General features: G+C 44.5%; 1 protein-coding gene across 1 annotated transcript; it reads left to right on the top strand.

Moving 5' to 3' along the window:
* LOC308492613 (uncharacterized protein) lies at nucleotides 1-21,016 on the top strand (the record flags this gene model as incomplete). The annotated part of the gene is made up of 7 exons (XM_081037780.1): nucleotides 1-21; nucleotides 3,395-4,186; nucleotides 4,949-5,033; nucleotides 11,173-11,259; nucleotides 12,810-12,936; nucleotides 13,254-13,349; nucleotides 17,143-21,016. 6 exons carry the CDS (start codon nucleotides 1-3, stop codon nucleotides 13,273-13,275), a joined length of 1,134 nt encoding a protein of 377 aa, XP_080893906.1. The 3' UTR covers nucleotides 13,276-13,349; nucleotides 17,143-21,016.
* Between the last annotated feature and the right edge of the window lie 4,204 nt (nucleotides 21,017-25,220).

The following is a 25,220-nucleotide window of genomic DNA, read 5'->3' as shown; positions in this document are numbered from 1 at the left end:
ATGAGGCCCCCTGGAGTCAACGTAAAAACTGTATGCTCTCCCCCTACCTCCCATCAAGGGCTGATCAGCTAAATCTTTGCTGGATTTGTAACGACGTGCAGTATAGTCATCCTCGGCCACCTTCTAGAACTGTTACCTTGGTTACTTGTACTGGCTTCACCTGCAGATGACTTCTCAGCCCTGGGTAGAAAGAGCATGCATTATTAAAAAGAAAGCTAAGGACAACCAGTCAAAAAAGACATGGTTATTTAAATTTCATGCATACTTTGCTACTTTTTTAATTAACATTTTGGAATGAAAAAATAATCTTCCTGCCAAACACAGCTGTTTTAGGTAAATTCCTCTGTTCTGCATATAACTTGGTGTCTACCTGAATAACCTCACACATGATGATCTGGCTGCTACCTCACATAGGAACTTTACTGGAGTTGTCAGAGGTAGACATGTGACTTTGAAACAAACGTTAATTTGATTACCTCCAATTTACTCTCTCCCTGCTAAGTCCATATTTCCTTAGGATAAGTCGGTTCAGGTAACACTTGAGCGAGATTAACATAGAAGCATGAACTATGCTCCAAGCCTCAGGAGTGAGGCCTAATAGTATTAGATGGCAGAGTACTTTTCTGAATCATTCTTATAATGGCTTTAACCGGAAAAAAAAAAAAAAAAACAGCACAATGAGCACATAGTGTGACTTCAAAAAAGAAATGCTTAGACTTTCAGGATCCCAGCAAATCATGCAATAATTTATTACGCTGATACTTTTACTGGTCTCACTTTTTGAAGATTAGATGTTTACCTGTAAATGCAAGCCTTCTCCCTCAGTATCATATTTCAAAGGCGTTGTTTTAATGGACAAAATTACAGATTTGGAGGCCGGCCCGGTGGCTCAGGCGGTTAGAGCTCCATGCTCCTAACTCTGAAGGCTGCCAGTTCGATTCCCACATGGGCCACGGGGCTCTCAATCACAATGTTGCCAGTTCAATGCCTCGGGTCCCACAAGGGATGGTGGGCAGCACCCCCTTTGTAAATAAGATTGAACACGGCACCTTTAGCTGAGCTGCCACTGAGATCCTGGATGGCTAAGTTGGTTGGAGCGCATCCTCTCAACAACAATGTTGCCAGTTCGACTCCTGCAAGAGATGGTGGGCTGCCCCCCCTGCAACTAACAATGGCAACTGGACCTGGAGCTGAGCTGCGCCCTCCACAACTAAGACTGAAAGGACAACAACTTGAAGCTGAATGGCACCCTCCACAACTAAGACTGAAAGGACAACAACTTGACTTTGAAAAAAGTCCTGGAAGAACACACTCTTCCCCAATAAAGTCCTGTTAAAAAAAAAATTACAGAATTGGCATTTTAATTGAGACAGGTATATTTTATGTTTCTACACCAGAAAAGTATATAACTCTGTTCCTTTAGTGTAAGTAACATAGAAATAGATTTGTCTGAAGATAATAACATTATAATCCACTAAAAAGGGAATAAAGGAGTTTATTCATAATCCAACAGAGAGATGAGGGAGGAAATGGATGAGGGTAAAGGGAAGTCCCAGTGTGCCAGTGGGCTGGTGCCTAAGGAATCTGATCAGTCTAGACTGCAGGACTTTGGGAAACTCCTGGGGTACGTGTTTAGGAGAAGAGAAAATGGTTTAAGATTATATGATGAGTTTCACCTTGAGAAAAAAGGAATTGAGAGGCATTTTACATAGGTTTAAGGAAAACAAGCAAATGAAGAAGAAAAGGCAATGAATTAGAAACAGAAAAAGTAAAATTTGTAGAAAAAGAACTTATCATTCAGCAATAAAGACTATTTACACAGTTATCATGATAAAACACTTATCATGAATTTAACCACAATTTGTAAGACAACTACACTACAATACTTGCAATATAATTATGTTGTGATACAGGAAGGAAGGGTGTTAACAGTAAAAACTCTCATTAAACACAGTAAGAAACTTAAAAAATGTCACAAACTGATGACTTAAAAAAATACTGAAGAAAGTTCAAAGCCAGAACTGCTTAAAAATTTCAAAGTCCTTACCACCAAGAAGAAACAGGAGCTTCCTGTTTTTATTATGAGCCTTTCAACATATTAGACTTTAAAAACTGTATATATACATTTGTTGGACAGTAAAAAAATTACAGAGAAAATAGCAATCAAATCAAGAAGCAGAAAAATAGGAACAAAGTAAATTTAAACATTGACAGAGAAAATTAACTGAAAACCAAAATACAAAGACATAAGACAAAAACAAAGATCACAAAAACACCCAAAATCTGCTTCTTTGAAAAGATTAATGTACATATCTTGCAGGGTTAATCAAGAAAAAAAAGATGGCCCAGATAATTATTAGGCTAAAAAAATACAATTACAGCGGTGATTTTAAAAATCACTATAAAAGAATAGCACAACTTCATGCAAGCAAATTGAACAATTCAGATGAGATGAATAATTTTCTAGAAAAATTTAAGTGTTCAAAATTGACTCAGTAAGAACTACAAAACCTAAATTAATCAATGACCATTAAAAAACTGAATCATAAGTAAAATATAGGGGCAGCCGGTTAGCTCAGTTGGTTAGAGCGTGGTGCTCTTACGCTCGATTCCCACAGGGACCACACTGTGAGCTGTGCCTCCACAACTAGATTGAAACAAGTATATGACTTGAAGCTGATGGGTCCTGGAAAAAACACACTTAAAATAAATGGTTTTTTTTTTAAAAGACAGACGTCCAAGAAGTAAAATATCTACACCTAGAGTTTGAGCCCAAAACTTTCAAGGGAAAACTATTTTACAGAATAGAAGAAGAAAGCTGTGCTTCCCAAGTTATTAATGAGACTTATGAAATCTGTTCAGTATAGTACAAAGAATGAAGATTAAAGTGCCATCATAATTCAGAGCACTGAAAAAGTCCTAAGTAAAATATTAATAAATTGAATACGACCTATTAAAGTAATACTGTCATATCACACTCAAGCAGGGTTTAACCAGGAATTCACGAATGGCTAAAAAGCAGAAAAAACACTATTGTTACTACAATGTATTAGTATAATGAACACTCCTGTACCCATCACTCTATTTTGAAACATATCTGGAAATGACATATTATTTGTAAGTATTTCAGAATTTATTTCTGAATGATAAGAACCCTTCGAAAATCATCACCAGGATATTATCACACCTACTAAATTAGCACTAATTCCTTAATACTAAATATATGAGCAGTGTTTAAATTTTTGTTATCTCACAAATGCTTTTTAAAAACGTTGTTTTTCTTCGACTCACGGTCCAAATAACGTTCGTACCATTTCAAGTCTCTTGACTGAAGGTTTGCAGAGAAGCGGCTCCGCTGTGATCCCAGCATGAGTGAAGACGCTAAGGTCGTCAGGAAAAGCGCCGGGCGAAGCGCGCAGCGCCCCCGGGACGCCCGGCTCCGCCCGCTCAGAGCCACCGCCTCCGGACGGCCGGCAACCGCGCGCGGCGGGACGCGCCCACTTCGCCCGGTCGCCGCCGGTGCCCGCGATCGGGGTTCCGCGGACGCAGCCTCGGGGAGGGCCCTCCGGGACCGCCGCCCCACCCCACGCGCCCGGCGCCCGGCTCCGCAGCCCCGGCTTCCGGGCTGCGCTCGCGCACGGCCCTCCCCGCACACAGCGGAACGTACGCGACTGCTCCCCTCGCCGCGTCTCCTCAGTCTCTACGGCTCCATCGCGCCCAGCCGTCCTCGGGGCACTTGCCTCTCGGCGTCGGAACACCCGGGCCTCCGCGAGAGCGGGGCGGGAGCGGCGCCGGGCGGGCGTTGGAGCCCCGGGGCCGGAAGCCGCTGGGAGGAAGGCGGGGCTCGGAGCCCCCCGCGCGGCCGCCCCTCCGGGCGCAGCGCCGGAACTACATTTCCCAGGAGCCCTCGCGCCGCTTCGCGGAGGGATTCTGGGCTTCGCAGCCCGGCGGCCGATCTCTGCGGAGGGGGCGCGGCGTGTGCGCGTGTCGGCTCCGGGGCGCGTGCGTGAGGGGACGCGCGCGTGGCGTGGCCCACCCGGGGGGCGTGGGAGCGTGGAGGGCGGGCGGCACGGGGCGATCCGGGAGCCCCGCGCCGCCGCCCGCGGGCCCTGGCTCCTGTCTGAGCAGCCGTCGCTGCTGCCATTGTGACGGGGCTGCTCCCCAGCGAGTTCCAGGCTCGTCGCAGGTAGGCACCGCCGCGCCGCGTGGGCGTGTTGGCCTCGCGGCCGGACGCAGCGACCCTTGCGCGGTGTGGCGGCCGCCGGGCCTCGTGGTGCTCGGCGGGCGGCGACTAGCGCTGCGTCGCCTTTCTTCCTGACGCTGTTGCCAGCCCTGCACGAACGCCTTTCCCCCGCGTGGCGAGTCCTGGAGTCCCGGCGTGGCGTTTGAGGCGGACGGCCCTGGTTTCCCGAGGGTACGGCGGGGCCGCGGCGCGTGAACGTGCTCGTGGCGCCGGTGGTGCGCGGGTGACGGGGCCGCTGTGGCGCGTCTTTCCCCCCCACCGGGAGAGACGGGGCCTGGAAGGTCGCGTGCGGCCTGCGGAGCGTCGCTGGGAAGCCGCGCTCCGCTGCGCGAGCCCGGGGGCTCCGTGACGCCGGCGGCCCGGCGTTTCCGGGGGGCGCCGCGCGGCCGTTAGTCTGCGCGCCCGGTGCCGCTCGAGGGGGGTGCGAAGAGCCGCGCGGCAGCCGCGGACGGGCCGGAGGGGCTGCGTGGGCTTCTGCTTTTCGGACTGAAAGTATGGATGAAAACGTCGGTCTTACGTTATCTCCGGGACCAAGCAGGTTTATGCGTGGGCCTTAAAAGCGCACCCATTTCTAGCTCCACCTTCCTGTTCTTTGGTTGGTGCTTCACCAAGTAGGTTAACTGGCGGTGTGTGTGTGCGATCTGCTTTTACTCTTCAGAGACGGCTCCTGAATGTAGTGATGTTTCTATTTCCCCTGGACACCAGAGGCCCCGTCGTCTGACGTCCAGTGTGAGTGTCAAGGATAAGGCCGACCTCCAGCTCCCAGAGACCCCATCCGAAACGGATGCAGGTGAGCAACTCCGGCGCTGTGCTCACCTTAACAGCGGAACGCACTGTTGGTTTCTCTTTTGAAGGAAGCAAAGGGGAGGCAGGATGTCATCCAGAATGCTCGCTAACAAACGCTAGGTTAGAGATGATGGACACAGGTAACCGTCCACTTGGGAAGTAAATAGCACCCCTCCCTATTCCTGATGAAACCAGCTCCGCTCCACACTGATTTTTCTCTATGACCTCATCGACTCTTCTGTTTCATTAAAATTGTCTCTCCGCCTTGCGAGCCTTCCTGGATGACGACTTGCACACATTTCAGCCTTTTCTCAAAAGCTCTTCATTTGTTCTTTCATTCTTTCTTTCAACACATATTTCTTCAGCTCTTAGCAGGTGCCAGTAACAGGGCAAGGACTTGAGATACATATAAATTAAATGAGGATGACTGCTGATCAGTATTTTATGTAAAAATTGTCTCTGAATTCTGCTTAGCATAGTACAGTATTTGCATAGACTCAGGGACTACCTGAAGGAAGCCTAGTCCCAACCCAGACAATTAAACCAGATTCTCTCGGTGGGCAAGGATGGCGTTGGAACCAAGGTATCAGTAATTTATGAACATACCTGGCAATTACAGTTGTGCAGTCAGCATTGAAAACCGGTAGTTTAGATAAGGGTTTGAGGAAATCTAGAAGTGGAGGTTAAGGGAAATTAGGATGCAGTGCGACAGATTGTGAGCTATTTGTGTTTTAAATCATAAAATGTCAGAGCTGTTGGAATGGACCTTTGATATCCATGGAAACTGGAGGCTATACTATACTTTTCGGTTACTTTTATATTTTCCTATTGAAAATTCATTGGTGACCAGAAATTTCTTGCCTCCTTTCACAACCCCTTGTACATCCAGATGCCATTTGATTAACAGTGTCTTATTTTGTTGGCTTGCAGTTGACGTCTTTGTGACACATTGCTCTTAATTCTGCCCTCTGGAACAATTCAGAATAAATATTATCCCTGTTCCACAAGACCTGTAAATGTGTGAAGACTGTTCTTTTGCTCCCCTCAATTTCTTGTGCAGACTGGACATCCCTGGTTATTTCAGCCATCTCTCATCTGACACTAAACAGTCAGCATTGTGAGGGAGGCGCCTGTCTGAATAGCCACTACTCAGTTCTCAGCTCCTTGAATAGTACTTGGCACACACTATGAGCAGCCCGCAAAGGTCTGGTGCAGTAAGGAGGGAAGGAAGGTACTGTATGGGTTCACTACACTTTCTAACTGTGGCATCCTGATTCCTTAAAATGAACCTGGTTCTCTTCTAATAACACACATACAAGGTGCACATAGCCTCCACTTTTTTACCTTCACTTCCACATCGAGTGTGTGACTGCCTTTGTCAGCTGAAACTTGTAACTAAGCCTTACTCCCATTGCTTGGGAAAGGGCTAAAAATCCGTAAGGACAGGACCTGTACCTGGCATCAGAGACCTCACTGCACATGGACACAACCCCGTCCTCAGCGAGCTGTGGCTCTCCTGCTGCGTCTTTGTTCAGTCCAAGTAGCTTCTGGTATTAGGGACTGGGAAGTAAAGAGGAAGAAGCATGAGCCCTTCCTGAGAAGCTAGGGAACGGCACAGGAGGAAGGCTTTGTGTGGTCCTGCAGGGTGGACGTGTTTCTGCCAAGAGGCAGGAGGGGAGAACACTGCTGGCGGAAGAGGAGTGTCTGTGCAGGCGTTGAGGCGATTTGCTGTGTGCTGGGGAAAGTGTGATTGTTTGATGAAACTTGTAGGGCTAGTGAGGTAGAGGAGGCCCAACCACAAAGAACACTGAATGCGTGCTAAGGACTGGGTCCATTTTCCTGTAAGTCCTGGAAGGCCAGCAGAGTTTTAACCGAGCCCTGAAACGTGTTTTACAGAGATCTCACTGAAGGGGAGAGAGCGAGACAGACAAGCCCAGTAGGATGTCTCTAAGTCAGCAGTTACGAGGCCTGAACCAAGGGCAAGGCAGCAGGATTCTAGAGGGAAAGATGGATGAGGAAATTTAGGAGAGAGAATTTACAGGTTCCAATAACTGACTGGATGTTAGGACAACAGAGTCTAGAAAGACACTAGTGTGACTGGGTCCTTAGATATCAATTTGTTTTTGTTTTTTGTTTTGTTTTTTTGGGTTTTTTTGGAGAAGAAATGCATTTTTATAGGGAGGGTGTTCTGGAATGGGGGAGGAATTACCCCAGGAGCGGGTAAGGTTGGTGAGACTCAGATCTCCAAGAAACTTGAAGTGCTGGTAACTGACGAGCTGGAGTCGGCCCCTGTCCTCCTTCACCTTGTTAGAACTGGCCATTTCCACAGGAAGCTTCCAGCAACACTTCCGATCATTTGGGCAGTTTAAGTGTTGAACTTCATACTCTGTGCAGGCAGGTGTTTCTGCATGTGCCATCCTAAAGCTGGCATGGAGTCTGGGGCTCCTGGCTCCTGCTATAGTGGCATCTGAACAGGCCATCTTTCTTTTGACAACTCGTACTTCTCAGCTTCATATTCTCTGCTTGGTTTAGCTAGTGTATTGTATGGCATCATTTGTTAATTTAAGGGATTAAAGTCTTTTAAAACTGTTGAAATAAGAAACAGCAAAATCATTTTATTTATTTCCTCTGTTTATGTGGAAAATAGGAAATGCCAACAATCTCTCTGTAGATCATTGGTTTATTGTAAAAGGATATAATTGAGGAACAGCCAGATAGAAGACATGCCCAGGGCCAGGTCTGGGGAAGGGCAGGAGCCTCCATGCCTTCCGGGCACCACCTCCTCTCATCCCCACGTGCTCATCAGCCCAGAAGCTCCCAACTGTTTTCTTCATTAACAAACAAAATCCTTAGTGTGTGCCTGGCACTGTTGTATGTGTTTGACAAATATAGTCTCACTTAGGTGTCATCATAACCCTGTGGGGTGGGCGTTGATTTATCCTCGTACAGATGAAGGACTGTTAGGAAATGACCTGGTATGTAACGGAGCAGGGGTTTGAACCTGGCAGTCTGGCTGCATTCCACATTTTTAGCACGAGGTCAGCAAAAGAGGTTGGAGTACAAGACAGAGTGGTCTGTCCATTCTAGACAAAGCACTTAGCTCCGTGTGTGCCATGCAATGGCGTAGACGATGGGGTTAGAGCAAGTAGATACACTGTGTCCTGACAGTGCCCAGGGGTCACTGAAAATAAGAGACCAAACAAGACCCAGATGAAACAAAAGGAAACCTACATTTAAGCCAATCATAACTTTTGAAATCTTTACAGAAGACTGAGAAGTACCAAGGAGGAAATCTAGGTGAGGAAGGAAGGATTGTTAAATAAAGAGCTCTGGAAGGAACAATTGAGAGACTGCTGGTGCCCTCCATGATAGGTGTTACTGGGGAGCCAATCAGGGCCGGAGGGTGGGGCAGAGCCAGTGTGCTTTTATTTATTAAAATGTGCATAGGATTGAAATGGAAATCATTAACATCTCCAAAACACAATGGAGGCAAACCCTATGAAAGAAAACAAAATATGAAAAGAACTGCAAATATAAACATAGAAAGCGTTCAGCACAGTATTTAAAATGTGGAAATTAAAATTATAATCAAAATTTAAAACAAGTTAAAAATGCAATGTTTATACACTTCTGCTTCTGGCCAAGATGGAGGAACGGAGTGGATTTACCATCTTGCCCAAATAAAAGCAACAACAACAAAAAGATGACATGACACGGTTGTTTGAAGACGCTGGATGTCAAACGGTAAAGGACAGTCATCCCTGTGAGATGCAAAACCAATGAAGTAAGCCCTCTGGTTGCCCCCGTGTGTTGCCGTGAGCGAGTTTCCAGGTTACAGCAGAGGAAGGGGGTGCAGTGGAGCCCGGCAGACTCCCTCAGTCAAGGACATGGCGCTGAGAATCTGGGGAGAGCTCATAGGACAGAACACCAGACATGGGACCTGTCCAGGGTCTCCTCGGGTCATCAGAGCCCCGATCAGCACGTGTGAGGCCAGTGAGAGAATTCTCTCAGGGATTAGAGGGAATAGTCGCTGGCATTCACACAGGGAACAGTGCCTGGTGGAAGAAGCCAGACTGAATAATTCTTCTAATTCAAGATTATTGGGGGTGGAGCTATAGCTATAATGCACCAAAAGGAAAAATAACTGTCTACTTCAAATTCTACAGTCAGCAAAAATGCACTTCAAGGCAAGACAGCCTACAGAATAGGAGGCAAAATTTAAAATCATCCATATCTGATAAGGGTTTCATATCCAGAATATAGAAAGAACTACAATTGAACAGCAAAAAGAAACAATCTAATTTAAAAATGGGCAAAGGACCTGAACAGACATTTCTCCAAGGAAGATATGCAAATAGCCAATAAACACATGAAAATAATGCAAATGAAAACCACCAGGAGATGTCACTTAACAACTCCTGGGATGACTATAATATCTTTTAAAATGGAATAACGTGTTGGCAAGCTTGTGGAAAAATCGAAACCTCCGTGTATTGCTCATGTAAATGTAAAATGAAAAGTGTGGTGTATCCTCTGACAGCAGTAAAACCAAATGTGGTAAAACCAAATATTACCACATGACACACCAGTTCCACTCCAAGGTAGTCGCCTGAAGGAACTGAAAGTGGGGGCTTAAGCAGGTACTTGTCTGCCAGTGTTCCGAGCAGCGTTTTTCACAACAGCCGAAGGGGGAGACAACCCCAGTGTCCGTCAGCAGGGAGATGGATGCACAAAGGGGTCCATCCATACAGTGGAATGTGATTCAACCGTTAAGAGGAATGAGGTTCTGACGCAGATGACAACATGGGTGGACCTTGAAAACGTGCTATGTGAGTGAGATAAGCCAGACACAAGAACACAAATAATGTGTGATTCCACTTACGTGGTATTGTTGACCAGGCAGGTTCATGGAAACAAAGTAGACTGGGGCTTCCCCAGGTGGGGATGGGGTGGGGGGGTGGAATAGGGAGTTACTGCTTAATGTGTAGGAGTTTCTGTTTGGGGTGGGGGAAAGGTTTGGGATTAGTGGTGATGGTTGTAGTTAATGTCACAGAATTGTACACTTAGCAGTATTAAACCTGCAGGTTTTGTTATATATGTTTCACCATAATTTTAAACATTATTAATGTAACATACCTAACCACTGAATTTGTGCTCTCTGAGTGGGTGAATTATATGGGGTGTGAGTCATATCTCGATAAAGCTGTTGAGAAAAGAAAAGCAAAATAAAGGCATTGTCAGGCAAACAAAAGCTGAGAACTTGTTACCAGCAGATGTACATCACAAGAAATGTTCAAGGGCGCTCTGCAGCGAGGAAGGAGATGAAACCAGATGGAAGTCAGCATCTGTCTGGGTGACGGGCACGGGCGCTGCTAGCTGCATAGTAAATATATGTTTTTCCCTAAAGTTAAATACTTTTCAAAGGTAATGGGCCGGGTATTGGTTTCCTATTGCTGTGTAACAGATTTCCACAGATTCAGCGGCTTCACAGCGCCCACTTACAACGCACAGTTCTGTAGGTGGGAGTCCAACACAGTGTGCCTGGGATTTCTGCTCACATGTCCAGCAGCTGATGCCCAGGGTCGGCTGGAGGCTGTGGGGGCAGCCCACTGATTGTTGGCAGAATTAGTAGGACTGATGTCCCTGTCTGTATTCGTGCTGGCTGTCAGCCGGCCGCTGCATTGGGCTCCATAGGCTGCCCTCATTTCTTGCCACGTGGCACCTTCCGACTTCAGGCCAGTGGGGACCCATCACATTTCTCGTGCTTCAGATCTCTGAGTTCCCTTCTGTGATCAGCTGGAGAACACACTCGTTTCTTTATCTGTACAATAAGGGTATTAAATGAGGTCAGGGTTTGTCATCTGTTTGATTTCCTCCAAAAAGAGGATTCGTGGTAGTAGAATAATTTGATTCCGAATGAAATTTTGCATGGAACTCTGGGGGTTAAGGAGAAAAGGCAGTCTACACAGCTCTTTTCCTCCTACTCCTGGGAATTTCAGGCACTGTGGCAGCATTTCTGGAATGTCTGTCTCTCTGTGTGGCGGTTTCTGCATTACACCTGCTGGCATGTGGGAATCTAGGTGAGGATTTGTGGAACCTCCCAGTCACAGCAAACTTCCCTCATGTTTCTCTCTTTTCCCCAGCTTCTCCTTCTCGGGACCTCACCTTACTCAAGCATCGCCGGGAACGAGGAGGGCATGGAAGCCAAGTCGCCAACTGCCCGGTCCCACGTGAGTTGGGCTGCCTTCTTTCTTTTCCACCTGAGAACCCCTTTTTGCCTAAGTTCTGAAGTTTCTTTTGGAACTTGAGAGATCAAATCTTAGGCACTGTCCTCCAGGAGACCAGCACCCCGTCGTGTGCTTTGTCTGCAGTGGTAGTTTATTTCCTGTCATGGCAAAGAGAAGGTTTATGAGAAATGCGGGTGGAGCAAAGGGAGGTGCTACCGAGGAATGAATCACTTTCATGCACACGGAGGAACTGAGCCCACAGCAAGCTTGCTCCCCAAAGAAGATGAAAGATCTGAGAATGGGGGTGCCTGTTGAGGAGTCAGCTAATCCCTGGTTGTCCTGGGTGTGGTTCTGGCTGTGTTAGCCCCTCCACGGGCAGTGCCTGTTTGGGGGAACTTGGGGACAAGCTATGAAATTAGCAAGGGGTAACTGCACCCAAGGTCCAAAGAGGTTGGGGGTGGACGTGGGAGCAGCCAGACCGGAGGCCTCAGGACGGACACTGGGCCCCTCACCCTGTCCCGCTTCTCTCCCAGGGGGCCCTCACATGTTGCCTGACGTATGTTGAAAACCTGCCAGAGGTGCTGTCGGTTTTGCTCTGCACTGCCCTGTATAGTTGGAAGTATTTAGGAGAAGAAAACTAGTTTATTACGTTCCACCAGATACGTACTGTTTGTTGCTTGCCCTTCATTCTTGAGAGTTTTCTCTCTGGCATCATTTCCCTTCTGCCTTAGGGACCATCTCTAGCCTGTCTTTCAGAGCAGATCTGCTGGTGACAAATTCTGTTAGTTCTGCATTTGACAATGTATTCTGCGTCATTCCTGATAGGTATTTTCCCTGGACGTAGAAATTCTGGTTTGACAGTTGTTTCCTTTCAGCACTTAAAAAAATACATCATTGTCCTGTCCTCAGAGCTTCATGGCCTCTGAGGAGAGCTCCTCATCCCCAGCCATGATCCTTCTCCTGTGGTCATTGCTCCTTTTGGATGCGGCTCATAGAGAAAGGCCTTGCTTCTGTGTGGTGTTTCCTTATCAGGTTGTTTTGCTGCTTATAGAAATGTTTAGGAAAAATGTTTTGGATAATTATTTTTGGTCGTAAAACATGGCTAGCTTGGTCTTTCAAACATTAGGCTATGCTGAATTCAAGTCCATTTCTCCCTCTTTTCTAGCCTTGAATTAGGTTCTTTATTTCACATAATATAAATGTAGGTTAACTCCTGGTGTCTGGCTCCCCTTGCTTTAATTGTTGACAGCAAAGTTGATTTAAATAAAAGTGTGTCTGACAGATTCTAAGTGTAAAGCACAGTGCTCGCTTCGGCAGCACATATGTTAAATGTAAAGCACAACAGAACTGGCTTGGGGACAGTAGGTGCCTAAGAGCCTTGCGTGTCAGGATCGTCCAGAAGCCACCATAACTACTCCTGACACCGGGCCTAGGATCTGCCCCACCCCTGCCCTTGCCCCAGTGCTGTCTGCCTGGTCCCTCTCTGTGAGCATTCTGGAAAGGGAGGCAGCGACACCCGTCCACTCAACGCAGATTTGCTCCGTGCTGTTTAGACACTGGTGACCTTCACGGACGTACTTGTGAGCTTCACCAGGGAGGAGTGGCAGCTCCTGAAGCCTGCCCAGCAGGGTCTGTACAAGGACGTGACGCTGGAGAACTACGAGAACCTGGTTTCCTTGGGTGAGTCTGACCTCTGTGTTGGGGAAATTCCCTGCAATGACTCTGGTCCTTCACTGATCAAAAGCTGCGGAGACTCTGAAGCAGATACCAGAGGGAACTGGGGTTCAGGGACCTTATTTCTTTGGGGCAAAAAATTGTTCTCATTTGTTAAATTTTTAAAAATGCCTGTTTTGCTGCCTGTGTAGCCTCACCTTGTCTTCCCTTCAGAGTCCCCCAGGACTGTGAAGAGGTGGGGGTTCAGGTTGAATCTGGGATGCTTTGTATCCATCCCAGAGAGCCCCCACCTGATCCAACTCTGTATCTTTCCCTGTGAACAGGCCATCAGCGTGCCAAGCCTGATGTGATCCTACAGTTGGAGAAAGGGGACGAGCCGTGGCTGGTGGACAGAGGGAGTCCCCAAAATGCCCACCCAGGTGAGAACCAGATGAGAAGAGTCACAGGCAGGAGCATAGATGACCCGTTAGGCTGGAGACAGTGGTCACGGGGTCTCCTCATTTCTGACGAGAAGTCTGCGTTTACTTACCTCTGCTTCCCCGTTATTAGCCTTCTTTCTAGAGTCTTGTCACACTTCCATTTACCTCAGAGACAAAGGTGTCTTCTTCATGAAAACCGTCGTTCTCTTGGTGTGCTTGTTACAAGCTCTAAAATCCCCGTTCTCTCATTTCCACAGATTCCTTTTTCCGTCTTTGCCTGTCTAACCCCCTTTCACGTGGCCCCTTCCCACAGCCTCTGTGCAGTGGGACACCATCGCCAGCCACTGTCTTGCATGTCCTCTGCTGGTTAGAAAACCCAGCAGACTCTCGCCATTCCCGAGCAGAACTGCTGCTCTCAAACACCTGTGTTCTCACTGTACCCTCACTCTTTATTTAATGTTGTTATCTTTATATTTCATTTTATTTTATTTTAATCTTAATATCTAAAACACAAATCATTCTGTGGATTCCTGGCATTGCTTCTTTCCCCCACTGCCCTTTGTGCAGGAAATCAGGTAGAAGGTAACGTCTTGTCTTCCTCCTTCTGTATTCTCTGTAAGCAATCTTCTCCCCACGTTTAGGACTCACACGTGTTCTCCTCCGCCCTCTTGGGTGTCACTGAGTCACGCTACAAATAGCCCACTGCGCACGGGACTCCTGCCAGCGACTGCACATAGTAGGTTCCTGCCAACACATGGCCTCCTGAGTCCCGTGCTGCCTGGAGCGTCTGCGCCTGACACTAATGTCCACACGCAGGTGTCCCCCGCATCCTGGGCTCTCAGTAGAATGTAGAGACGACCTGTCCGTCCAGCTGTCCTGTAAGTCTCGCCTCAGGTTCCCTCTAAGGCCCTTATGAGTCCTCAGGGAGCTCAGGTGCCTTCCTTTCCTGAGTTCCCACTTTGTTTAAGTCTCCAGTAGGTTCTCCATTAGTGTCATTTGATTCAACGTGGATGAGATATGTAGGTACTTAACCTCTCCTTTATGTCAGCCAGCCTACGGGAAATCTGGTTTTGTTACACATGGTTTGCTTAAACTCGCAGAACCTGCAGACGTTGAGGACTTACTGCACATTTCAATGTCATAGACCATCTCTGACTTTTCATTTGGCCTGTAGCTGCCTCAAGGGCAGGGCTTTCAAATCACTGGTAAGATCTAGATCATTCAGTTGCTGTCAGAAACACTGGGGCGCAAAATTGTCCTGTTTTCTTTCATTTTTCTACTAGTGCCTTTCTTCACTTCTTCCATCCATGTGTTCACTTATTTAGTAAGCTTTCCTGGATGTCTGTTGACAAGTATCCAAAAGTAATAGACTGGATCCAGCAGTTTACATTTTTACCGAGTATTTATTGTCAAAAAAAATTCTGAAACACGTGGTGCGTAAGGGAATTTGTCAGCCGTGTGAACTTCATTATCAAAAGGAAAAGTGTCATGAGTGACGGCTTTAAAATTTGCAGGGTCAGATGACTATTGCGTGCTCCAAAGTTTGAAGATAACCCACATGAGTGGTTATGTCATGTGATACAGGAAGGGAGATTTTAGGATTTTAAAAAAGGAAAGCACCCATCATTATGTCCATGCACCCCACCCAGTTTTCTCCATCAGTCCTCCGCCCCCATTCCTCATTACACGTGTTCATTTTACAGTTTCCAAATTGGTGTTTATAACTTGGAAAAGTTATCCATGCCCTGAGTTGAGGGGTGGGGAGGGAAAAGATTGTGTATTTCCTGTCAGAATTCATCCAGCAGTCCGTGTGTGTGTGTATGTGTATGTATGTATGTGTACAGGCAATGGGATATTACTCAGCCTTAAAAATGAAGGAAATCCTGCCACACGCTATAGGATGGATGGACCTCGAGCACATTATGTTTTGGGAAATAAGTAAGCCAGACACAAAAGACAGTAGTGTGTGATTCCAATTATGTGAGGTACTTAAAGTCGTCAGAATAAGAGGCAGGAGTGTCGTGGCTGTTGCCAGAGGCTGGGCTAAGGGCGCATGGTGAGTCACTGTTTAATGGGGTAAAGGTTCGGTTTGACAAGATGAGCGTTACGGGGTGGACGGTGCTGCTGGCTGCACGATCCTGCATGTGTGTAACACCTGAACTGTGCACTTAAAAATGGTTAAGGTGAGAAGTTTTATGTTATGTATATTCTACCACAAGAAAAAAAAAGAAAAGTCAGGTGGGGGGAATCTCCTAACATAGCTGTGAATGGGAATTGGGCTGTTGGGGGTTGGGTTGTACAAAGAAAGCAGGCAGGAGCTGCTCACAGGGATTATGTGCCTGGTGTATCAGTCCTCTGGCTGCCAAAACAAAGTTCCACAAACTGGGTGGCTTGAAACAACAGAAGGTTATTGCCTCACAGTTCTGGGGGCCAGAAGGCAGTGTGAACCGGGCCATGCGCCCTCCAGGGGAGGACCCCTCCTGCCTCTTCCAGCCCCAGTAGCCCAGGTGTCCTTTGGTAGGTGCATCAGCCCACCTCCAGTCTGCGGCCACCCTCCCTGTGCTTCTGTCTCTGAATCTCTTCTCCTGTCCTACAAGGACGTCGGTCACAATGGAGTAGGGCCCACTCAGCTTCTGTACTCCATCATGTTAACTGATTCCATCTGTGACGATTCTGTTGCCAAGTGAGGCCACATTCTGACATGTAGGCGGTAGGACTTCACCATGTGTTTTTCGGGGAACACAGTGGAGTCCATACACCAGGTAAATAAGTGCAGTGTCACCCCACCAGTGGAGGAACAGGTGGCACTGTGTAAATAGTGCTCTGTTTCTAGATCAGAACCAAACATTTACCTGTAAGGCTTGGAGAATCAAACCTAGGGGGGTCTTAACCAGGATAAACAATCGGAAGTAACATACATGGGTCCAAGCAGGTCGGCAAAATGTCCAGAACACACGTTAGTGCCCTGTCGTGTGAGGCCCATTGTTAGGCAGTTGTCAAGTCTGGATGTCTCAGAACAAAGGAATCAGAAGACAGCAGTAATGATCCAAATGATTATTATAAATGGTGCTGCTTCAACCATACATGTCAGACTTTAATGAGTTCACACCTTATGTGGTACTTGATAATCTTACATGACAAACACTGTCGTCCTCAGGTTACAGAAAAGCAAAATTATTTTTGAAAAGTTAGCAACTTGTTTGAATTCACCACTAGTCGTGGTGAAGCTTAGGTTCACCACTTAGGTTGCAGCCTGTACCTGCGTGGCTTCTTTGTGGTTGCTTTTCCAGCCTATCATGTCCTTTCTGAGAGGCTGCTTGTGTCAGCCATCTGCGCATTCTGAGTGCTTTGGTGATGTAGATAAAAGGTATTGCCTGACGTGGCTGTGCTCATGGTTTTGGATATTAAATTGTCTATGGTGTGAGGCGTGCATGTTGGAGGAGAGCCTGGCAACAAGTAGACACGTTAGGTTCTTACATCATTAAGAGGTTAGGTCATGGGAGCACAGCCCTTTCTGTGGATTTCCTTTATCAGCCTCCCCACCACTGCATATGCCGATCCCATGTTTCATAACCAGTGCCTGGCTGCTCCTTACTCTCTCTGCTCCTCGTACGGACTGCGTTGCCCGGCACACTTCATTTACTACTGTGTTCTTCCTTTCTCATTCTCAATGAAGTTTACGGAGGTATATCAAAGCAACTCTGCGTGGCTTACATACCTTGTCTCCACATACATCCCACCATTCTCACAGTGAGACTTCTTTCATTATGCAAAGTTTTTTCATTTCTTTCAGATTGGGATACTGCAGTTGAAATTAAATCATTAATTTCCAGTAAGAACATTTCTAAAGATAGACAATCCTATGACATTAAAATGGAAGGAATGGCAAAGAATGGTCTCTGGTATTTGTCATTAGAAGAAGTCTGGAAATGTGAAGACCAGTTGGACAAGTATCAGGAAAACCAGGAGAGACATTTGAGGCAAGTGGCATTCACCCAAAAGAAAGCACTTACTCAGCAAAGAGTCGGTGAAAATGGTAAATATGGGGGAACCTGTCTTATTCCTGCTCAGCTGGTACTGAGAGAGTATTTCCATAAACATGACTCACATACTAAGAGTTTAAAACATGATTTAGTTTTTAGTGGTCATCAGAAAAGCTATGCAAATAACAGTAATGAATGTGGCCAGACCTCCTGTCAGAACATTCACCTTATTCAATTTGCAAGGATGCAAACAGGAGATAAATCCTACAAGTGCCCTGATGATCGTAACTCTCTGCCTCATGGCACATCACTTGGTATATCAAAGGGTATGCGTAGAGAGAAACGCTATGAATGTACGGAATGTGGGAAATTCTTCAGCTGGCGCTCTAATCTAACCAGGCACAGGCTTATTCATACTGGAGAAAAACCCTATGAATGTAAAGAATGTGGAAAATCTTTCAGCCGCAGTTCTCACCTCATTGGACATCAAAAGACTCACACTGGGGAGGAACCCTATGAGTGTAAAGAATGTGGAAAATCGTTCAGCTGGTTCTCTCACCTTGTCACCCATCAGAGGACTCATACGGGAGACAAACTGTACACATGTAATCAGTGTGGTAAATCTTTTGTTCATAGCTCCAGACTTGTTAGGCACCAGAGAACTCACACTGGAGAGAAGCCTTACGAGTGTCCTGAGTGTGGAAAATCTTTCAGACAGAGCACACACCTCATTCTGCACCAGAGGACTCACGTGCAAGTGAGGCCCTATGAGTGTAACCAATGTGGGAAGTCTTACAGCCAGAGATCTCACCTGGTCGTGCATCACAGAACTCACACCGGACTGAAACCCTTTGAGTGTAAAGACTGTGGAAAATGCTTTAGTCGAAGCTCTCACCTTTTCTCACATCAGAGAACCCACACTGGGGAAAAACCATACGAATGCCATGATTGTGGGAAAGCCTTCAGCCAGAGTTCTGCCCTCATTGTGCATCAGAGAATCCATACTGGAGAGAAGCCGTACGAATGCTGTCAGTGTGGGAGAGCCTTCATCCGGAAGAACGACCTCATTAAGCACCAGAGGGTTCATGCTGGGGAAGAGACCTATAAATGTGACGGGTGTGGAGTTACCTTCAGCCAGACCTCTCCATTTGTAGTCCATCAGATAGCACACACGGGGGAGCAGTTCTTAACTTGTAATCAGTGTGGGGCAGCGCTTGTTAGTAGCCCTAATCTTATCAGATACCAGACAAGTAACATCAGAGAAAAAACTTACTAATATAATGAATATGGAACACTTCATTGTGACTGTATTTTGCATTGGAGAGTTCCTGCAGAGACGCTGTACAGATGTAATCTATATGGAAGGGCTTTTAGTCTCATTAGTATCGTTTTTTGCACTAAAGAATTGGTCATGGGGCGGGGGCCAGATTTCACTTTAGTATACAAATACATCATACTTTTTTCTCTCCACAAACTTCTACAAAAGTAATTGGCCTGGGAGCATTCTTGATCAAACCTTAAGTGCTAAAATCTGAGAAGTAACCATTAAGTAGTTGAGTTGTTGAGAGAGGTCCAGGTTAGGTACCTTCTTCAAAAAAATTAATGAGAGTTGTTGATCAGAATAGAAAGTTGATATCGTTATAGTAACAAAAGATGGAAAATAATATTCTAGTGAATTAATATGCCACTTTTTACTTGATTGTCCTTCTCTTCTTAGACACTTAATAGTGTTTAGTGTGTTTTACGTGTCTGATATCACATCTTGTTTAGCCGGGAAAATGCTTATAATGGAAAACAAAGCATAGTGCATTTACTACTAGTAGTACCCATTTTAAAATGTATTTGCATGTAGGCAAGAATTGCAAAAGTATTTATGGATAAATGAATAGGTATTGGGATTAGGAGTGAGTTTTATCCTTTTTCAGTGTAACTAATAATTTTGGAAGACATTTTTAAGTATTAAAAAAGGATATTCTCTCTATTCCACCATCAAGGAAGCTTGAGAACCACCTACTAGCAAGCTTTCCCATTAATTCTAAGCTGTTTGGGTCATAGACTTGTGCTCCATCAGACTGGGTGCTAAAGTTGTCTGGGAATTTTAAAACAGTGATTCTCTGGACGTTGGGACCTAGAGGAGCTCTGGGTGTTTGAACACACCTTGGGAGGGTGTCCATTTGAGTGAGAGCGGGTACGTGGTAAGACTAAGAGCTCATATGCTCATGGGATAAACACAGCACTACCCATAGGCACCCTCCTTCCAAGGTGGCCGGTGGCCTGTCTTTGTAAAGAAGACAGTGGTTATGAGCATAAGCTTGAGCTAGACTACCCAAGTTGAAATCCCACCTCTGCCCTAAACTTCCTGGGTGAACTTGGGCATGCTACCTAACTTCTCTGTGCCAAACTTATCCTCCTCTGTAGATTAGGAGTAATACTACCTTGTAGGATTATGGTGAGAGTTACATGAGCAAACATATAAACCGCTTAGAAGAGTATCTGCCATACTAAGTGCTTTAGTATTAGCACTAATTATTAGCTGTGATTACTGGTATTACTGTAACTGCCCCACCCCAGTGTCTGTCCTTTAATTTAAACCTTGAGTGTTAATTAGAAGTCCTTGAGTTCTCAGTTACCTCCCAGTCATACATGTTTTCCTCTTTTACATAAATCAGAACTTACCAGCCTGAGGATATCATTGACCCTTAGTGGGTGTATGAATTCATTTCTGAGGATCCAGAAACAAATTTTAATACGATTTTTATAGAGATTTTCCCTTCGGGGGAGAGGATCCTAATCTTCAGATTCTCTGGTGAATCCATGACCCTAATGAGATTTTGGAAGAGAATCTGTTTTAATTCTCTGGTTGGTTCTATAAATGTTTCTCCTGTGTGCTGAATGATAAATATTGCCAAGACCAACTGGACGAATATCTTGATGTTTCTTCCAGAAAAAAATCTAGAAGTGATTGTTAGACTCATGAGATCTGAGAACTACAAGGAACATGAGACCGTCTAACTCGTACTCTTCATTGTAGAGTGGAGACACTGAGTTTGAACTCACAGGGTTCACACTGTGAGTGACCCAGGACTCGATTGCTGGTCCCTTGGTCACTGCTGCTCTCGTCCATGTTTCCATACCACTCACATGTGTACAGACTCCCACAGGACCAGTTTTCATCGTAAGCACTGGTTCCCATTGGAGAGGAAGAGGAACCCCTGAACTGGGCCTCTTAGAATTTCTGATAACCTATGGTCTAACTTTCCTCAACTGTGTAATGGAGATGCTACTAGTACCTACCTCAGAGAGTTGTGTGAAGGAGAAGATAAAGTGTGTAATGTGCTCACAACAGTGCCTGGACCGTAGTGAGAACTGTATGAGTTAGTTAGCTATTCGTCATAATGGCACTGCTGTCACCAACATCATAGGGAATGTAGGAAGACATACGTGTCTATGGATGATCACTGAAACATCGTTTATGCCAGTGCAACATTTGCAATATAAAAATTATAATAGGAAAGTGATTATTTATAGTATATCCATGTAATGTTATGCAGGCATTAAAATTATGCAAAGTTTCATAACAGGAAAAATGTTGATGCTGGCATGTATTATGAAAAAAGCATGATAAATGTCAATATGGAATAAGTTCAAGTATGTGAAAATAAATGAATTATAAAAGATGAAACGAATCTTCCTCAAATTAAGAGAATTTGTCAGATTAATAACAACCTACATTTTGGAATTGGCACTCACTTTTCTTTCTTTTTTTTTTTTTTTTTTACTTTTCTGTTTTTTTTCCAGTCTCTTCAAAGAATACGTATACATACTACTTTTAGGGTCAGGAAAACAATCTCGTCAGTGACAGAATATTTTCTCTTCAAAAGTTCTTACCTGTAAATAAGCTACTAGAACCTTAATGGCAGCTTGGCAAGACCACAGGGTACGAGGCCAACATACAATAATTGATTTCCTGTCTATATAGCAGTGAACAGTTTGCAAATGAAGTCAGAAGTACAGTCCCATTCACAATGATACAGAGATGTGAAACGTCAATAAAGTGAACAAAGTCTGTACACTGAAAAGCATAAAACTTTGCTGAAGTTCAAGAACACATAAAGAATACATAATAAACACATGATAAAGGGAGAAGTACACCATGGTCAAGGATGGGAAACTCAATGTTGTTAAGATAGCGATTCTCCCAAATTGTTTTTTAGGTTCAGAGGCAGCTGTGTGAAAACTGACAAGGTAATCCAACATTTATACGGAAATTTAGAGGACCTAAGATAACCAAAGCATTTTTTTTGTTTTTTTTTTGTTTGTTTTTAAGAACAATGTTGGAGGGCTTACCCAACCCATTTCAAAGTTTACTATAGGAGTACACTGGCAAAGGAAAGATACATATCAATACAACAGTCCATAAATGGACACATGCATTGTCAATTAAATTTTGACACAAGTGGCAAAATAATTCAATGTGGAAAAGATAGTTTTTTAAGCTAGTGGTGATATAACAACTGGATAATTGTGTGGGGAAAAACTCCCCTTACATGACATTACATACAAAAAATTCAAAACCAGAAACCTGAATGTAAAAGCTATACCTTTATAATATGTATACAAGAAAATAGGAAAAAATGTTTATGGCCCTGGTCTAGGGAAAGATTTCTTATAGCACAAAAAGCAAGAATCATAAAGGAGAAATAATTAATTGGACTTCTTAAAAAATTAAAAACCCCAGCTCTTTTGTAAACACTATTAAGTACATAAAAAGGCAAGCCATAGAATAGTGCATATTCACAGTACATTTATCTGACAAAGACACGAAACCAGAATACAAAGAACCTTTATAAGTTAGGTAATAGGACAAAATATGTTATCAGATGCTTCACTTAAAAGAATACATAGGGCTGACTGTCCATTACACCCATGAAAAGAGGCTCAACATTCATTAGTCACGAGTGAAATGCAATTGAAAACCACAAGGAGATAGTACTTCACAGCCAGTAGCACAATTAAAATAAAAAATGTAATAGTTGATAAGGATTGAGAGATGAGAAACCTCACCCACTGCTGGTGGGATTATAAAATAATGCAGCCTCTATGGAAAACAGTTTGGCATGTTTTTAAAATGCTAAACATAAAGTTACCACATGACATCAATTCCTCTTTGAATTGAAAACTTATGTCCATGTAAAGAACAGATCTCATGTATAATCACAACATGTGAATGGATAAATTGGCATATAGTCATATAATGGAATTCTACTCAACAGTAAAATATAACATTTTATTGATACATCCAACAGCATGGTTAAATCTCAAAAACATTCTAAGTAAAAGATGTCAGACACAAAAGAGTACACACAGTGACTCCCATATGTATAATTTTAAATCACAAAATCTATAATGACAACAGATGAATAGATGGTTGCCTTTGGCTGGGGATGGGAGAGCAATGGGCTGCAAACAGGACCACAATGGAACCACTGGATATGATCTGTATGTTGGTGGTGGTGGTTCCATGACTATTCATTTGCTAAACTCAACTTTAAATGGACTCAGTTTGCTGTGTGTAACTTGTACCTTAATAAAGCTGATTTAATTTTTTTTTTCAGAAAACCAGGGATTTGGGGGGAACAACCTGTAGCTCCAAGTGAATGCTAATAACAAGTAGTAGCAATTACTGATTTTTAAAACTAGATATGAGGTACCCAAACTGCTGAGCCTTTTAATGCATTAGATTATTTCTATCTATAACCCTACATGAAGAACATAGTATTCTCCCCACTGTAGTTAAGGAAACTAGAGTTTAGAATTTGTAAGTAATTTGCCAAATTCACAGCTAGTAAATGATGGAGCTTCAATTAAAAAATACCTAGCAAGTGTGTGGCCAACCTCAGTAAGATAATAAATAGTACAGGGTGTTATAAAATTAGCTATTCTGATATAAAAAACAAATAGTACCATTGTTATTCTCTCCAGAGACAAATTCACTCAGCTCTCCCTCCGAACTCCTCTGTCTCCCTCTGCATTGTCCTTGTGCTGATGATGCAATAACTTAGAATGGTGCAGCTATTGAAGAGAAATTAGAATCTCAAGGGAGGAAAGTAAACTATTCATGTGGCATTCGAGTTACACGCACCAGCTCATTTAAATTTCACAGTAAATCTGTTCATATGTATTAACTTCCTTCCACTTCATGAGCTCAAAGTGACCCATCCCAGGTTGCACAATGAGAAATAGAGGAGCCAGGGTTCAAACCCAGATCACTTTGGCTCCAAAATCTAGTTTTTTCTGCAACTCCTTGATGGCTCCATGTCAGTGCCTGCCCACGAGATGAATAGTACCTTAAGTGGGGAGTGAGGATTTGGAAAAAAGAAGAGAGACAAAGATAGGATCGGGAGGGCAGACAGTTCTAAGTAGACTGCAGCAGCCCAAGTTTATTTTTGCAGTTTTTTATACACTGGGTATCAGGAAGTAACAGAACTGTCTGCAATCTGGTAGTTACAATGTTTGGATACACAAGGACATGTGTTTTGGCCAGCTGAGCACTCCCTGACCTTGTCTGGTTCTGTGTTCTCAAGATAGCAAGTTTTGCCTTGCTGGGAACACAAACCCCTCAAGGAAGTCAAAGGTTCAACATTTCACAAAACAATACCAGTGAGCACTTCGGCATGGTTTCCCACAGCTCCACATCTGGCTAAGGTTCTTGGCAATTTCCTAAGAGGAATGGGAAACCACCGAGGAATTAAAAACGCCAGCATCACAAGTCTCCAAAGCTGTACGCCCACAGAGAATCAAAGTATCTTCTTCCATCCATTCATTAAGCACACACTGACTAAATGTGTGGCATTAGCTTTCCTCTTACATGGCAAAAAGTGAAAATAACTTGATAGGGTTAACTTTGTCCTAAGCTAAGTTGCAAGCTGATTATGTTGCTCCTGTCTCAGCAGCTGTACAGGAATCAAGTATAAACAAAGTAGTGGTGTATATAAAGAGCTATTGGTCGCAGTTGGAAAGATACTTCAAGTATGAGATGAATTTAAGAGATGGATGGCAAAGGAACGGAGATTCCACAGACTTGGGCCTTCAAATGGTTGGAAAAGCCACCTACTTTTGACTCTATCCATTAGGAATTACGTTTTAGGTATTTTTAGTGACAAAATTCCCTCATCACACAGCCCTGTGGAAAAGGAACCCTAACCCTGACTGCTTGCTTTGGATTGAATTGTGTCTTCTCAAAGCTCATACTTTGAAGTTACATCTTCCAGGACCAGAATGCAGCCCCTTTTTGGATAAAGGGTCTTTACAGAAGTGATCAAGTTAAAATGAAGTCATTGGAAAGCACTAATCCAGTATCACTGTTCTCCTTATTTTAAAAATGGGGGAAATGTGGACAGAGACACACTTACGAGGTCTGACAATTAAATTTGGGAACTTGTTGCAACGATGTTGCTAATCTTTTTTTGATATCAGAGGGATTATTATGAATTTATACCAACTGGACAAATGGTTAACCAAGTTTACTATTTGGAGGTGCAGAAAAGGCTGCATGAACGTTTTGCCAACAATTCATGGCTCTTGCATCATGACAATGCACCAGCTCACACAGCACTGTTTGTGAGGGAGTTTTTAGCCAGGAAAGAACTGTATTGGAATACCCTCCCTACTCACCTGATCTGGCCCCCAATGACTTCTTTCTTTTCCTGACGATAAAGGAAATACTGAAAGGAAGACATTTTGATGACATTCAGGACATCAAGGGTAATACGACGATAGCTCTGATGAGCATTCCAGAAAAAGAGTTCCAAAACTGCTTGGAAGGGTGGACTAAGCACTGGCGTCAGTGCATAGCTTCCCAAGTGGAGCACTTCAAAGGTGACTGTAC

This window comes from Rhinolophus hipposideros, assembly GCF_964194185.1.
Source record: "Rhinolophus hipposideros genome assembly, chromosome: 24".
NCBI lineage: Eukaryota > Metazoa > Chordata > Mammalia > Chiroptera > Rhinolophidae > Rhinolophus > Rhinolophus hipposideros.
This window is presented reverse-complemented; position numbering and strand designations above follow the sequence as displayed.